This window comes from Rhopalosiphum maidis, chromosome 4 (assembly GCF_003676215.2).
Source record: "Rhopalosiphum maidis isolate BTI-1 chromosome 4, ASM367621v3, whole genome shotgun sequence".
In the NCBI taxonomy this organism is placed as follows: Eukaryota; Metazoa; Arthropoda; class Insecta; order Hemiptera; family Aphididae; genus Rhopalosiphum; species Rhopalosiphum maidis.
In genome coordinates this window covers 30,169,497-30,187,639 of record NC_040880.1, presented here as the reverse complement: position 1 = coordinate 30,187,639, position 18,143 = coordinate 30,169,497, and the positions used below count along the sequence as shown (strand labels likewise).

The following is an 18,143-nucleotide window of genomic DNA, read 5'->3' as shown; positions in this document are numbered from 1 at the left end:
ACTTAAAATTTTACTAAAAATTTTAGTAGAAAATCGAAATTTGAACCATCTTTTCGTTAATTATTAAATAGTTATAAAGTTATAAGTATTTAAAATTTGAATGTAAGTTGAACGGAGTGTAGTGGAAAATATGTTATATCGTAGATTTGAAAATATGTAAAATATGTAAAAGTGTTAACTTATTAATCAATCATCTAGCATGTACATTACGTCCCATTATATTATATTAACAACGGTATAAAGAACTCGCCTTGTATATACACATAACATCGCACGTAATAAATTATCGCGTAGACTAGCTTATGAAGTTCGGTATATGTATAATAAACTGAAACCTACACGGCAGTCGTGAAAATTAAAAATTGGTGGTAATTCGGACAACTTTTAGACTTTTAGTATTTATTATAATTGTTTATATTATAGTAATTATTTTTAGCTTAATGGGGTCACTGCCCGTATACACATGAACTAAATTATACGGTATAAACCACGCACACCTACCTATATAATATGGTATGTGCTATGCGTAAATAATAATGTATTATATGAGTAGCTGTGTATATTTAGTCATGAAATTTTACGGTTTGGGGTTTGAGTATTAAGTACTGTAACCACGTTAACAAGTATTTATATTATACTTTATAGGTAGGTTGACGGTTGACGATATAACTTAACGTTGTTTGTATATATATATATATATCAGTTACATGTAAATCGTATCGTGGACCATTATGCGAATTAAAAAATATGTATATTTTTTTACAGAATATATTCGTGGAGTTTTTAAGTAAGATTTGAAATATTAACGATTAATAAATAAATACAAATCTATTTTTAGAATTTATGAATTGATGATTAATATTTGGAAAATTGTTTAAAAGACGTTATATTACCATAATATTCTTTGTACATAAGTATACAAACTAAATTTCAAAGGAAATTTTAAAATAAAGATTGTTATTAAATATTTTAAAATACTTTAAAAATAACTAAAATAAATATTTTAAAAATCTTAGTGTTTAAGTATCTCTAATATCTACTTAAAATTGCTTAAAACCATTACAGAAATTAAAAATTGACATAAAAGTTAGTATAGCCACTAAACACATTAATGAAATTCTCATTTCGTATTATGTATATAATATCACCCTGAATTTCTCATAACACATTTACATACATATTTACACATTAGACTCATAAGGGGATAGGAAGTAATTAATAGAACTGGAAATTGGTAGTATATAGATATGCAGTTATTTAATGATTTAATCATATAAATCCTTCATACTTGTACAACCGCATCAGTTTAACACCATTATTATGCGTGTGTGCTATCCGTTGTTAGTTAAAAACTATTTTTAATATATATATAAATCAATAAAAATTTTTTGTCGCAAAATAAATAAGATTTATTTTATGGTATAACATAATAGCAGACATATTGGCGATTTCATGTATATATACTTACCAGAGGCTTGCTGCCAATGGGTGCCATTCTCTCTCCGGTCTCATAATATTAGTCTTTTTTTTATGTAACATGATTTTATTATTTGAATTATTTATTAAATGTGGATTATATATAAAAAAAAATAATATTTTTTTTCAGAATTTAACGGTACATAGGTCATCAAAAGGTTACATTGAAAAAAATCCTTGAATAGTTTCGTATATTTTACAAAATTGTGTGGGCGTTTTTTTTTTCTACTATAAATTCATTATCGTGTAGTGTAATTTAACAAAAGTGAGTTTAATATACTTACTTTTAATAATATGGCGTAAATTGTACATATTATAAGCGCGTCTATAATTATTATTGCTAACGTAATAACATTCCTCAAATTCCGTGCTGCACTATGTCACTATGATATAAAACTAAAATAAAATTTTTTTTTATACAATTACAATTGATATTAAAATAATTTTTTAATTTTTTCAACACTAAAATTACATTTTGTATTTTAGTTTTAGCATTTTTTCGAGTCGTTCGTACCTACAATAGGAGTACCTACTTAATTATAGTTATGTTCTGACCGACCAGCCGTAATATCGCACGTATAAATGTGCCTATTGTGATTTTAAGTGAATTAACTATATGATTTAATATTAATTAAATAATACACATAAAAATAATTTGTTTAAACTAACGGTACGTATTATTTAAGAAATTGTCATTTATGTAAAGTTGAATTTAAATATTATAATAATTTATATTATATAGTAAACAAAATAAACGTATAAACAATAATTGTAATATTAAATGAAGTTAAATTTTGCGATTTTCAAAGACCACAGATTGCAGTTGATGTTCTGTATTAATACTTATCTGTGCTCACTCTCTTTACAATATAATAATAAATATATTATTAACTATTGTTAATGATGGACATTAGTTAAAATCTGTTACGATACGCATAAAAAATGTTCAATATTTTTTTTTGAACTAAATAAAATAAAACCTCATACAGTTATATAATATTTATGAACACAAAATAATAAAATAATATTTAGGGATTAAAATATATAGGTTATTCTATAATGTGATTATTAAATAAAAATAAATATCATCCAGTAAAAATGTTTAACTTATATTATTTACAATGAAATAATATGCAAACTAACCTCCACGCAACAATCCTCTAATATAATATTATTACATACGAGTATTATATGTATATATTTAATGATTAAATAGCTAGGTATACGTCCATTATGTTAAAAATCAATAATTATACTTTTAGTAAAATAATGGTGTGAAAATGTTTGAAAAACTTTAAACAATGTACATTTGTATAAAAACATTTAAAAAAAATTCATTAATTTTTTTTTTTGTCACTAGTTTCCACCAAAAAAATAAATAAATGTTTAGTTTTTCAACACAACGACAGAAATAATTTGCACTGAAAAAGTACGAAGTACAATATATATTATTAATAACTTGTTAAATATAAATACGTATATAATATATATTTTATAGTTGGTTGCTCATTTCTCAGGTAAAGTTTATAATATTAATTTTCTTTTTTAAATTTTAATTTTGCTCTTAAAAAAATAAAAACCCTTTTTGTGTGCGTGTGTTTTTTTTGGGCGAACGGTTTTCCCGCTTCTGCTGAAACTTTTGCAAAAGTCAAGTCGGGTTAGGTAAATGGTCCATAAAAAAAAAAATCAGACCATTATTACGTGCGGAACCTTAATAATTTTTCAAGTGTTTTGAATATGTTTATAGTTCTCCCAACAAGATACATCTAAAAGTGATTGATTATAGTCTTTTTTTATTTTTATTACATACAAAACAATACGCTTGATTATTACAATAATACAAACATTTCTTTTATGGATGCGTATTCTGTATTCTGATGTAGATATTACCTACACGCCATTTTATAAAGCCCTACAGACCGGTCTACAGAATTAAGGATTTATACGCAGATATCGTTAAGTTTTAATTTCAACGCGTTCGTCATTTCATAAATGAGATAAACGTGTTACTAATTAAATAGGCTTACACGTTTTGTGAAAAATTATCATTATAATATGGGTATTTGGGTAAAAATAACTTTGTGTTGTGTCTTTAATGCTTTTCGTACATGCTAATTGTAAATTTGGAACTTTTACGACTATTGTTATATACATATATATATGTGTATATATATTTAATGTACAGCATTCGTTTTATTAGGAAATTTTTGTTTATAATTTCGAAATTGAAAAGGTATAAAAAATATCGACCCGTAACGCGGTTTATATGTTTTATAAGCAACCTCGATAAAAAGCCCGCCAGGTTATACGAATGTTTGCTCTTCGTTCTTCTATTCCACTTGTTTAAACTTAAAAATCGGCATATAAAAAATAAACTATCGGCCACGCTGTATTCAATATTCATGTATGGTCATTTTCCAAGAAATATTTTGCTTCAATATATAAAATTCAAAGATCTATATTTATAGGTTACCTATTATTATTAATTGAAAGAAAACAAATTTAAGCAACGCGCACTACGAAAATAAAAATAATAAAAAAACAATTTTTTGGAAATAATGCGTATATGTGTATTATGAACCTGTATATTATATAAACATGTAAGTACATAGAATTACATACATAAAAGTATAGGGTTTTTAAAAATGTATATATATATATTGTATTATATTTGTTAGGAAATCACAAAAACAATGTCGGCATTGACCATTTCTGTAGGTATAGTACATATATACAACGGTAAAATTGTCACATTTGCTTTTTCTAAATCGACGATATATTGGCCATAAATTCAATGTGTAAATTGTGTGTTGAATTCTATAGTTATTATAATCAGAGGTGAAATATTTACGTACATTTTAATAAATCCTGTAAATGTTTATATTTCCGTTAACATAGCTTTTAAGAATACTCCTTTTTTCTTTTCATAAATATATAACTACAACATGTAAATATTGTTATTTTTGGGAAACTATATTACATGCATAAGAATAACTAATCCAATTATGATTTTAGGTTGTTATAAACTTTGAATAGTGCGTTAGTTTTATACTATTTTAAAGATATTAAGAGTATAACTTATAAGTAAGTAATAATAACAACATAATAACAAAATTCAAATTTTATTGGTAGAGATACGTATATTTTATTGTAAAAATCGACTGATTTAAGGTAGTAAAAAGCGAAGGATTAATTATAATATACACGACATTTAAGTCAGTTTAATATAAAAATTAGAAAATCCAATAAATTATGACTGTTATGGATCGAAATACATACTTACTTAACACACATATTATTATGCATTAGGTATCCTTTGTTACAACTTCATTTATTTATTAATTATTTAATTATTATGTATTTACATTTGCGTAGTAAAGATGTTTAACTAGAGGTGTCATTTTAAAACATTTTGGAAAAAAAAATGATTACTGAATAATTAATATTTATCTTATTCGGTAAATGTTAACCGTGTAACTTAATTATTTACCAAGTTTGTACTTCTAATTGTAAATATTTAAGGTGATTGCTTAAATAATAAAATTATATATATATCTATACTTCGTTCGTCTAAATCACATTAAACGTCAAAACAGAAGTACGTCCAAGTCTTTAAAATAGTTCGTAACGACGTTCTTACACATTCGTAAAACACTGTACTCAAATTTTAGAAACACGTGTATTGACAGATAGATTATTTATCGTACATCATGTGATGAAAACATGATGGACAATGCTGGTGAAATTAACAATGATAATTGTTTTTAACTAAATCTAAACAGTTAAGACGAATTGTTACTTTGAGTCGACCAATTAAATTAACATTAGTTTAACTTCAACAAATTTTATTTTGAAATACCTTATTGCATTTTTTTATTTTACTGTAAAATCAATAAACTTAGATAACGGACCTATGCAATATATAGGTATTATATGCTAATATCATATTTTATATTTTTTAAATTAGTTGTTTTAATAGCACCACTATATTCATTCAATTTGGTTATTTTAGTTCTTTGGAAATGAAAATTTAAAACTAAATTATTTATTGGAAAAATTAATAAAGAATCGCGTTATTTTCAAGTTGAGATGGAGGAAAAATAAAGTTAAAATTAAGTAAATGAAAAAAAAATAATCAAATTGGTGCATTAAGCTAATAAGATATAATTAATTTAACTTCAATTCATTAAATCGTTAAGCCAGACTTTAAAAATGCGTGTGTACTAATAACTAGCAGACGTTTTTTTTTAAACTAGATACTTTAAGATGTTCATATTATATTACTCACCAGATATTGATCGTCCATGCAGTCAATGTGTGGTCCTATGATGGTGAAGTACTTCATGCCTTGCGGAGGCGACGCGTACGGTATATCGAGGGTGACCTGCGGAAAAGACACATCTTCCAATCAGGGAGAGTAATAATTAAATGCATCCGCAATACATTTTGGGTTTATTTTTTTTTCATTTCAGCTCACAAAAATCACTAGCAAACATCATCATTGACATGAAATGAAAAAAAAAATCATCAAATGCAACTAATTTATGATACATATAAGTACCAATGATGAAAATAACGATTTATTGATATAATATATTTTGATTTAGGTCTACTATATAAACTCTGTGCATTTTATACAGCATTTACGTGTATTCGGCGCTTACCTTGATATAGTATCTGACGTATCCGGGTTTGCTTTCGAATGAACACGGCAGTGAGCTTTGAGGAAGTTGAAACTTGAATGGGAAGTGATGAATTCCGCGCGGCAGGATTGGAGCGGGACCGTCTTGCCGGTCTACTAGAATACATTTTTTTTTTAAATTCTTTAACGAAGAATTCCTTTTTATAACACTCTCAATTTCTATTTTTTTTTTATACGTTCAACGCGAGCTAAATGTTCCAAGTGTATTATTCGGAATAAATATGCATTATTATTAATGTTTTAATCAGTAGCGTAACTATGGGATGGTAAGGCACGGCAATGCCCCGGGGTCCTGGACTCTTGTAAATACAATTTGTATTATAAAAAAGCGCGGGCAAGTGGGTATTGCTCTGCTGTATAGTGTATAGTAGAGATGGGGAGTAGGTCACTATTTGAATGCAATGACAGGTATCATTGTATACGAAAAACGATTCTGAACAGAGATGATTTATCAGTCTAGGATAATAAGTAGGATATAATATTATATTATTAACTATATTTAAATTGTAATATATTGTTATTTTACGTGATTACGTAAAAAATTTAATTTCATCCGCTCACAAAATGTTTTCTATATAGAAGCTGGAGTTCTTTTTTACAGTTATTTGAAGGAAAACTTATGGTAAACCTTGTATTGAGTTTTTTAACCTTAGTTATAAATCACAAAAAATGTTATGAATTTTCAACTTCAAAATTCCTTGCTGGTTTTTGCGATTTTGACATATATCGTAAATATTTTAACTTTAAATGCTTATAAACAAAAGTTGTGACTAACGATTTTTGATTTTTTTCTTTTACTACGATAAGTGCTACTTAAAATAAAATTTAATACAAGGTTTATTATAAGTTGTACTTATCGGAGTAAAAAAAAAATTTAGAAAAATCGAAAATTTCAATTGTTTGCAAAAAGCTTTCATAGTCAAAATATTTTGAAAATTTAATCGTAAATATATAACCATAATATAAAAATTTTGTAAAATTTCAAGTATTTACAAAGATTCATTTTTGAGTTATAGCGAAATAAAAAAATCGATTTTGTCAAAAACTGATTATGCATAAAAATTCCCGGTTTTTTGTTACTTTTTAAGGTTTTGCCTGACGCTTTTGAAGACTACTAGACATTTTTTTGACCCCTCTCCACCCCAAATACCAACTAGATTAATTTTGCTTTTCAAAAAGGGGCTGAAATAAAAAATCAAAGCATTATTTCTACTCCAAAACGTGATGACAGACACAAAAATAAAAAAAACATACATCATTGTATAATCAATACATTTCTCACTCCGTTCAGAATCTAAAATGATATACAAACTACAAACATTTGAATTTCATTTTAAAATTCACGAGACAGGTTAGGTTAGAAGTAGATACTTAAAAAAAGTTCAAAACAGCCAAAACATACCTATCATATTATTAGAAAACAGACAAATGGACACTAAATAACTGATAAAAACATTTTCTGAGATGGATGCTAGAAAAAAAAACTTTGAATAGCTACTTTGTAGTTTTTTATATATAACATAAATCAACTATATTTATAATAAGTAATAACTGTTTTTTTTTTAAATTTTCGTATTATAAATATATGGGGGGCCAACAATTGATACTGCTTTGGGGGCCCAAATTTAGAGTTACGCCACTGGTTTTAATAGTAAGTAGTTAGTAAAATTAAATGTTTTATTTTAATATTGTGATCCATAAATAATCATAGTTATTTATACTAATATAAAAAAAATAACAATTCTGTACAATGTATTTTAACGTTGGTTAAAATTTAAAATTTTTTGGAAATAATTATAATGCTTTTAATATTTAAAATAAAATAAAATTTTACAGTATTTTAAATACATTATTTGAATTCATCTTGGGAACATTATTTTTCATATGTTACCAATAGTATTTAAAAAAAATATTTAACCAAAGTTTATTTATATATTTTATACGCGCGTTTACAAACCTTTTCCGAAGATTAACGAACGATTGTCGATGAAATATTGATCGTCTTTAATAGCTGAACGATCACCGCTGACCAACACTTGCCATTCCGCGTGGGCTTTGCCTCTGAGGACAATTCTAACAGCTGTAAATGACAAAAAAAAGCTGGTATTAATACTTTTAAATCCATATCCCAATAAATAGATTACTTTCAACGTGATACATTTTAGTATATAGGTAGATACCAATATTATACTATGATGAATAATCTAATTGATCTAAGTTAAGTCGATTTTATTAATTTTTAGATCTCAATAGTTATCTACGCTGAATAGGTAACTTTAACTATAACGTCATACATATGTGACAATAATAGTTTGGAAATTATAGCGTATTGACTTGCCTATTTAAACGGATCATCCCGTACAAAATTATGATGTGATTTAAATTATTCTATTTTCTCTTATTAGCAGTGTGCATACTGCACATAATACATACAATACATTTCAGTATTTTACACATTATATTTTTATATTATACGATGTTTTTATATATATAATATATACCTACGCGCGCGTTGCAATTTTTTATAGCATTCGAGACGAAAAATAGTTACTTATATTTTTAACCCGGCGAATATAATACTATATGTTGTTGTCATTTCAGCGTAGGTAATACAGAAAACGTTTGCAGTATAATATATTATGTTATTTACGTCTATAATACACTTACTGAAAACGTACCTTTATATACTAACGATGTGTTATCTGCAGAACACATTTCATCCCCTCACCCCGTTCATTTCAAACGACATCGCCAGATTATCGTATTTTCTATAGTTTATAAGTTTATTATTATTGCATAAACATATACGAATGTATAGGAATATTTATCCATTAAAACCTAAGAATTGTTATCAACTGTTACAATGGTTTTTATTTGTTAAAATTGTATTTATTTATCATAGCTATACAGGCATATAGCTGTAACCTAGGTCTGTTGTTTGGGAAATTAATTTAATTAAAATTTTAAAAATTGTCTATCATCAAAGTTACCATATTTGCCGCGTAGTAATACGATTACATAATGAAACCAAAATTTAAAAAAAAGTTAGCATAAAATATTTAGGTATCGTATAAACAGGATTGGTCGCGTTATTAATACAAAAACTTTTGTATAGATAAATTTAGTTAAATGATTGGGAAGATATATAACTATATAAGGGAATTAGATAAAACATTTTATGTACAATAAAGTTACTCGAGTGCACGGGATTTTAGTCTACGTAAGGCAGATGGGAGAAACTTTTGACGATGTCGTGTTAATTAATAATTTTACAGTTAACAGAATATTATTTTAAATAGACTTGAATTTAAGACGCATACTAATGTGTTTATTTTTAATAAATCTAACCTAAGGTTTATACCTAGTTTTTTTCAAACTGGGTACATTAAGACCATCGCCATTTGCAACAGAAAAACATGATGGTAATATTATTCTACAATTATTAATTATCATTATACACAAGGTTCACGTTATTGTTGTTGTTGTTGTTGTTGTTGTTGTTGTTAAAATATTGGACGTGCTGCAGATTTGTACAGAATGAAAATATTGTCTAAACTAATGCCTATAACATTGTGTTTACCATGGTAAACATAACATCCTATTATGAAATCATAGGACAGTCCTAACATGACATATAATACTATATTATAATTTAATCGCAAGTAATGGAATGTGATTAATGAACTATACCTATATATTTTTGATAAGTACGATTGACCCAATTTTTCATATTTTCATAATTAACTAATTTAAATAGGTACTGGTTTTTAAATTTTTAGTAAATTTACATAAATAAATATTCTAAAAATAATATTTTCAAATAATTGGATTTTATATGCAATTTAAGGAGAATCCTATATCTATATAATCTTTTTTTTAGTGAATACGATTCTGTTAATATCGCTATATTTTTGGATTGGCAACTACTATTATTTTTCCGACCAAATTTACGTTACAGTAGTAGGTACCTTCCATTTGAAACATAATATAATTATGTTACTATAGAAACCTCGTTGATAAAATATGATTAAATTTTACTTATTCGAATTTTGTATGTATTTTAGTAGTTAAATTATAATTGATGTAAAAACATTACTAAGTACAATTATCCTTAATAGGTATATAAAGTTTAATAACTCGAAACAACTTTAAATTTTCATAAAAATAATATGCTTAACTGTTCGTGTCAAAAGACCCACCACTTGGAACAACATAAACATTAAACACTAACATATGCGATATGCTAATGAGCAGTCTTGTCGTAAAAATCATTCAAACATTAATTTTTTTTCTACTTCAAGCATTGCATTTTTGTTTTTCGTATTGGTTTATCGGCTCGACAATACGAAGTTGATTATTATTATTACTTCAATCAAGATTATTGTGGAAGTGAGTTCTAATGCAATTATTATCTGAATATTTTAATTATTATTTACTAACAAACTGTTGAAATAAAATTAATAATAAAAAATAATTAACAATTATATATTGCCAGTAACAAGTCCGTGAGTTTTATTTTCCACCATGTATGTGTAATTTGTGTGATTTATTTAACTTTTTTTACATGCTAAAACAACCTATACAAATCATCATTGTCATTGAGACACACTGACATTGTGGTTATCGTTTGAAAACATCTGATAGTTGATATTTCGTCGCCTAATATCAGGATGGATTGGTTCTCGTTGTCGTTGCGTAAGTCCACCAGCATACGCTATGGTATGAAAGAGGCCGCCTAGGTCTCCAAGGCTAATTATTATCAACACTGATCATCATTCATCACCATCGTCAATTTTTACATATTTGTCCAATTTATATGGCAGCTCTGTTGATCATTGCAACAGGCTGATCCAGTCAACAGAGAGTTCCCTTCTTCCCCACCGATAACTAAACTCTATTCATGTGTGTCCCAAGTAAATAAATTGCCTTCGTTCCTGATCGTCATTTTTGTCTTGTAAATATCGGGTTGCCTGCTTTATGAGAAATTAAGTGCTTGTACACTTGGTTACTTACCAACCATCCTTCGGGCGTTGACTAAAATTTAAAATAACTAAATTTGGTTCTCAGAATGAAGTCCGAGTGAACTTTCAACTGCCTTGTGTGAATACGTCATTAACAGTTTAAAATAAGTAGAGAAATACTTATTTGAAAACAAGAAGTAAAAAGAAAACACTTCTTAAATTATATTAAAAATCTAAGTATCTAAAATTATGGCTTAATAAATATATAAACAATTCTATGCACCAACATTTAAAATATACATTATTAAAGATTAAAAGAGATATACGTGAATAATCTATAAATGACTGAACAGTGATCAGAATTCTACATCACAATACAATACTACACAGTATACAGTATTCTGTACTTGGTACCCAATCGCTTAAGGCATAACCTAATTAACATAATAAAATTATTTAGCAATTTTTTTCAATAATCTGTACGATTTATGATAGGTTAATTGCATTATTATATAATAATAATTATAAAATAATATTTCCCAAATGTGTGTTTTTTTATTAAAATATATAATTGTACAGTAGATTTGTGTTAACTAGTTAGGGGCTTAGTGGATATATACATTATACGAATAATGAAATAACATAGATCTAATAAAAATAATTTTACACGTCATTTATCTTTATACTCGAAACATAGAAAATAAATCGATATAGTTTATTGCAAACCTATCAGTATAACAAGTGGCATGTATTTAAATGGTATTTAATGGGTTAATATTTGATTTTGTACGTTTTCAAGTTATAGGACTATTTATAAATGTATGTATAGTACTCGGTATCTAAACGTATTGTATTTATGAAGTTGTGTAGAGTCGAATAATACGCATTTTTATCACTTAGTTGAAATATGGGTTTTAAATTGTTATACATTTTTTTTTTGTGCTCGTAATAAATAGATTTATTTTCTTAAGGTACTCAAGCTACACAGCTAAAATAGTCGATTTACAACATTAAAATTAATAGCTCATATATACCGCGTTAGACGCCACTCAAACTTTTTATAATATGTTTAAAAGAAAACAGATTCTGATTAAAAATGTAATGATCGAACTAACCGATTTTTTCTAGAAATGATTAATTCAATCTGACTAAATTTGACTGACTGAAAACCTTTATAGTCTTAATTATTTTAATACGAGTGAAAATTATCGGATATAACGGGGCCTGTTTTTGCCTAAATCAATACTATTGGCTTGATGTAGCATCAGGCATGTTAAACGTTTTAAAATCAAGTTCTAATAATACCTAGTTAATACTCATTATAATTTATAACAGTTTTTATATTATTCAGTGTTTAAACTTGCTTGAAATTCTAAAAAAATAATTATTATTATTATTAAATACAGGGTGATTTTTTTATCATAAAACGCTCATTATAATTGTTTAATAAAAACGTTTTTTTAACAACTTTAAACTATGTAAAATAATATTTTCAAAAACATGAATACTTTTTGAAGTAATGAATGTTTTATGATAAAAGAATCGCCCTGTATATAAAATTGTATATCTCAACGGATATGTGTGGTGAATTTTCATTAATATTTCTTGAATTGATTGCTAAATACAAATAATATTTGATATCTTATGATCTAATCTATAATAATATTTATTATACTAGTTATTCACGTAACACATACTATAGTTATGGCGTTAGGTTATTTATTTGTGAAGTTTTTGTTGCACGATGTATTGATACGAATAACGCTACAATGCTGTACATTTTGAGTTATTGAGATAGGTATCTAAATAGTATGTAGTATATTATATACACTAAAATATTTATTTTCCATACATAACATTTAATTACAATATACTTCGTCTATTAATTTATTATACTATATTATAGTGAATTGTGATGCACATTTGTACAATATTATTATTATATAGTTGCTGCCAACCTGACATAGGCAATTCTATAAAAGTTGTATTATATGTTATTTACATTTGAATTTTATTAATTGACAAACTATTTATATTAAAATATTATAATAATTGATAAAATATAATAAGGTATACATATAATTATATACGAGAGTATAGATATATAGTAAACTAACTTGCAGTACACAAGTAAGAAGCTAACAATTTGATTTAAATTAATAAGAATAAATGTATTTAATATTAAAAGTACTAGGATGAATGGCTTATGGGAAGTTAGCCTGCCACCCTACTGTACTACACTTTCTTTAAACGGAATCTGTGTATAAAAATTAAAAAGAACACGTTAACCGTAACATAAACATAGAAAAAACCTGATATATTATTGTTTAGTCACTATATTTAGCGTATAAGGTATAACGATGATGTACTGCAGGTGTTATGTTGTGGAAAATATAATTATTATTAAGTAATTGTCAAACGTAATAATTACTTAAATACATTATACATTTCACCTACAATATAATAATCACATGTACAATAATTACATTTTATTGCAATTAAAAACGTTGACATTTAATAAAACTAAAAACACTGATCGTTATAAATGTATAAAACAGGAAGTAATAATCTGTAATATCATGTACGATTTACCTGCTGCAACTATTATTTATACGTTACGGTCTTTTAAATAAGTATAAAACGTGATCTAATTTTTCAACCGGTCTGTAATTTCCTCGGTGTCGATAAATGATGTCTTTCACGATTTATATTGTTTTCAACTGCCGTAAGCGCATTATAATGAGCTTATTCGCATATTGTTTTAAAGCTATATATAAAAATAAGCTTCGTTGACGTAAGCATTATCTTTATTATTTTAAGTTAATTATTCGTGATTTTTTTTTTTTTACTATCAGTGAAGTACCTGTATGGTTTTTTTTTATAGATATAATTTTAAATTTTGACTTAATACGAGTTCGTATTTAAAATAGAGTTTAACCAAATACCAATGTGTATATCTATTGATATAGTACCGGTAGTATGGAACGATTGGAACGACGTTATCATACAAGGATAACTGTTTAAGAAGTTCTTGTACTGTTAAACCTTATAAGTCTAAAATATTATTAATTCATTCATTCACTATAGGTATTTTAAATTATTTTATATTATTTAAAACGTTTTTATTTACATGTACGGTGACACCGAAACAGTAAATAAACTATTTTTGATAATCATCTACCATCATAGTTTATATATTACGTAGTCAACGGTAAATGAGTGATTTTATTAAATAGGTACTCGTAACAATAGGTATGTCGTATCTAAGTACCTTACCCACGGTTAGGTCTGGAAAATATCAACATTTTTATAGATATTTTAAAAGAACTGAAAATATAATTTTAAAATCAAAACAAACAAAAAGAAAAAAAAGAAGAAGCGTACGAAAAAGTTATCGTTAAAACTTTGCATTTATTTGCTTGCAGAAAATCGCAACTTTTTAGTTTGAAATTTAAACGTGGAATGCTGCTGGTGTTATATAATAAAACGAATAGCAAAAGATTGTAGAACATTAAATTACTTAACCTATCCTTTAAAAACTAGAGCAAATCCGCTTTAACTGCTAAGTTTAGTTTCGGGTAAACTAATAAAAACGAAATATTGATTTTTAAATAGATGACACAACACACACCTGTGTCTATGATATCAGCAATACATTTCACTAGATATTTTAATTTTTATATAAAATTGACTTTAATTTTAATTTTAGATTAGGCCGCCCATGATGTTTATTAATTATAATATTATAGTAGGTGAACGAATGTATTAAGTTCGTGGTTAAAACAAAGTTGTGTCAAAGCTAAACTCATAGCTATTGTGATAAATGATTACACTTTATTTTACAGATTTCCGATCAAGTAAATAACTATATTTCTTTATAAAGTAGTTCCTACTATATGGTTAGGTGAAATTCTCAATCCAAATGCCTGTTATTTTAATTTTCATATTTTATAAATAATACATTTAAGTTTTATTAGTGATTGCCGTTTATTTGTGATAAAAACAAAATAATAAAGATGTAATATAAATTTAATTTACATAAAAGTATAGGAAACAGCATCTATTTTGAGTAGAAAATTTTCGTCAATCATAATTTATTATAATATAACAACTCAATTATTGGCGATATCACATACTTATCTAATTACCTATATTGTAAATTATAATTTAATATTAGAAGTTATAAAAGAATTAGTAAGTAATTGATTTGGACAATTAAAAACTTCTAGAAAATATTTTAAAATTTTATTTGTAATATAGGTGATACATAATACTGTGTAATTAACAACGAAGTAATATATAATCAAATAGTTTGCTATCATGAAATGTATAACTAATTATTCTGATTTATGCATAATAATGAGTTTAATTTCATTCAAATAATTTCTCCAGTAAAAAACACTATATATATATATAGTTCATAATATATAATACAACATAAATAACATAAATTGTTATTTTTTTTATTACATGAAATTTATTAAAGTTGTATTTCAATTCAATATATTTCATATAAACCAAATTAATATAAAACCTTAACACGTGGAACTATATTATACCAAAAAGAAGTGTCAGTGAAAAAATAAAAAAAAGAAAGTCATTGTGACGTCATTGTAGTCTCACTTGATAAATAGTAGGTACACAATCTTATAAATTGTCTTTTGTCGTAAGAACATACAGTGATTTTCAATTTCCGGATGAAGGTAAACCAAGTGATATTTTTACTTGAACACCCTTTTGGATATTTTTTTCAAAATAAATATAAGTACTTTAAGAAACGATTTAGTGTGTTGAAAACAGAATATAATTCCTATATATTATGTACCTAAAATATATATATATATATATATAATATATAATGATTTTAAAAACAAATCGTGAATTTGTTCAATCTTCAAATAGATTAGGCGCTTCAAAGCATTTTGTTTTGTTACTATTATTTTTATTTTTTGTGGTAATTCTTAAAACCGTATTGAGAAATTTGAAAAAGAAAGATTATATTTTTAAAATATTTATCTGAGATTAACTTTAAGAGCGAATTATATTATTAACAATATTTTTTACACCGATTTCATTACACTACTATAATATAGTTTAATCTCAATAGCTACATGAGTTAAGATCCTTTATTCCTACTAGCTATTAAAATATATAATATTATACACTTGCTATACAAGTTATATGATTGTGCGTAGACTTGATTTATTTTATTAGATTGTAAAATAAAATATGCATAATAGTTTATTCGATGGCCTTGTAGAGGGTGTGTTTAACGAGATCAGGGAAACCAGATAATATTATTATGTAAAACAATATTTAAAATTGTAATGATGATAAAAAATATGGTAATATTCAATTTAAAATCAAGGTTACTGAATTTTCCCACACGTACCCTCATTACTATAAAAATGTCTATTTTGTCTGAATGTAAAATATAAAAATATCACCAAGTTGAACTTAAAATGAAAAAAAAAAAACTATTTTATTTCTATCAACATTGTTTGAGTGATACAATACATATTTGATATACAAATTGTATTATATAATTCATACGGTATAAAACAATACAGATATTTTTTTTAAATCCTAATTTTCAACTGCAAGTGAAAAAAAGTAAATTAATATTATTGTTTAAACAGAAGAATTTTTAACTATATTTTGCATGTTTTTAATATTTTTTATATAAATACATCAATACTAGATTAATGTATAGGTTTCCGATAAATGAGATGAGTCGAACAACAAAAATCATATTATTAGTCGTCAAAAATACCTTTTCCTATATAATAGGTATTTTAATGGTTAATCTGTTATGGTATTATGCACATCATATAAAGTTTAAAGGTACTTTGTATAAACCTTGCATATGTTTGGGGAGTTAATTTATTCGATAAATTTAAAAGGTTTGCGATACAATAATACAAAGTAAATTAAAAATTATAATTAAACTAAGGTAAAATGTCTTACACAATAATATATATTATCATTTATTTTGATGAATTTCGTTAAATTGTTTTTTCATACGAGTATGTGAGTATGTGGTGTACTCGAAAACTCGGTCAACCGAAAATTAGAAGTTTATTGTGCGTTATACTTATTGAAATATTTTTCTCGTACTCATACCATAGTCTGAAATATGAAAGCTAATATAAGATTGTATAAATCACTAATATATTCAGCTTATGCTGATATGTATAATTGATGTGATTTAATTCATTAGGCTTAGGCAGGTAACTGGTTGATATCATTTTAAAATTGTAATATAGTTCCCAATATTTTTCAAATCATTAAATTTAATTATATTATAATTTTTTAATTTATTTTTATTTAATCTTTAAGAAAATAATGTGCCCCACTGAACATGTTAGTGTGGGGGCAAATTATAAAAGAATACCTTCTTTAACGTTATTGATTTCATTCATTTTCAATATATTATGGTATTTTTGTCTATCATTACTCATATCATAAATATATACTACTCTCCAACTTTAAATTTTGAATTTATGTGATTTCAGATATTCTTATATTATGTTATAAAAATATTTATTTTACCATGGACGATTAAAGTTATTTATATTATGTTATTATAATTGTATATAAAAATAGTTCAGAAAAATTTGGTAAACCAAAATTGAAAGAAGACCATACACAAAATTCATTAATTAATGGTAAACCGAAAAGACAGTGTCTATAAGACTATAATATAAGCGAAAGCACAAGTAAATGTACAATTTTGAAATAAATTTACCTACTCGTAATCTACGAAATATATCTGTAAATAAATACATACATAATGTCTTATCAGTGACACTATACATTACATTATTCAATCGAAGTTTTTTGTCTTCCATAATAACATGAGTGACATAATATTATAAGTACACAATGCATGGGTGTTCAATTTCTATTTAGAGGCTAAGTTAAATTACACTGATTACATATTATATAGTTGTCATTAGTCACGACAAGTCGACAACGTTATTGAATTATCCAAACTTATTTTG

General features: G+C 25.5%; 1 protein-coding gene across 3 annotated transcripts in view; it reads right to left on the bottom strand.

The window, feature by feature from the left end:
- LOC113549550 (arrestin domain-containing protein 3-like) overlaps positions 1–18,143 on the bottom strand; it is a 79,230-nt gene that overhangs the window by 18,416 nt on the left and 42,671 nt on the right. For 2 of the 3 annotated variants that reach the window (XM_026950905.1, XM_026950906.1), the window contains exons 3-5: positions 8,136–8,258; positions 6,141–6,274; positions 5,765–5,860 (exon numbers count right to left, since the gene is read on the bottom strand). In XM_026950905.1, the coding sequence (XP_026806706.1) occupies positions 5,765–5,860; positions 6,141–6,274; positions 8,136–8,258 (353 nt within the window). The remainder of the gene's footprint in view (positions 1–5,764; positions 5,861–6,140; positions 6,275–8,135; positions 8,259–18,143) is intronic. The other variant, XM_026950907.1, reaches the window with a different exon arrangement.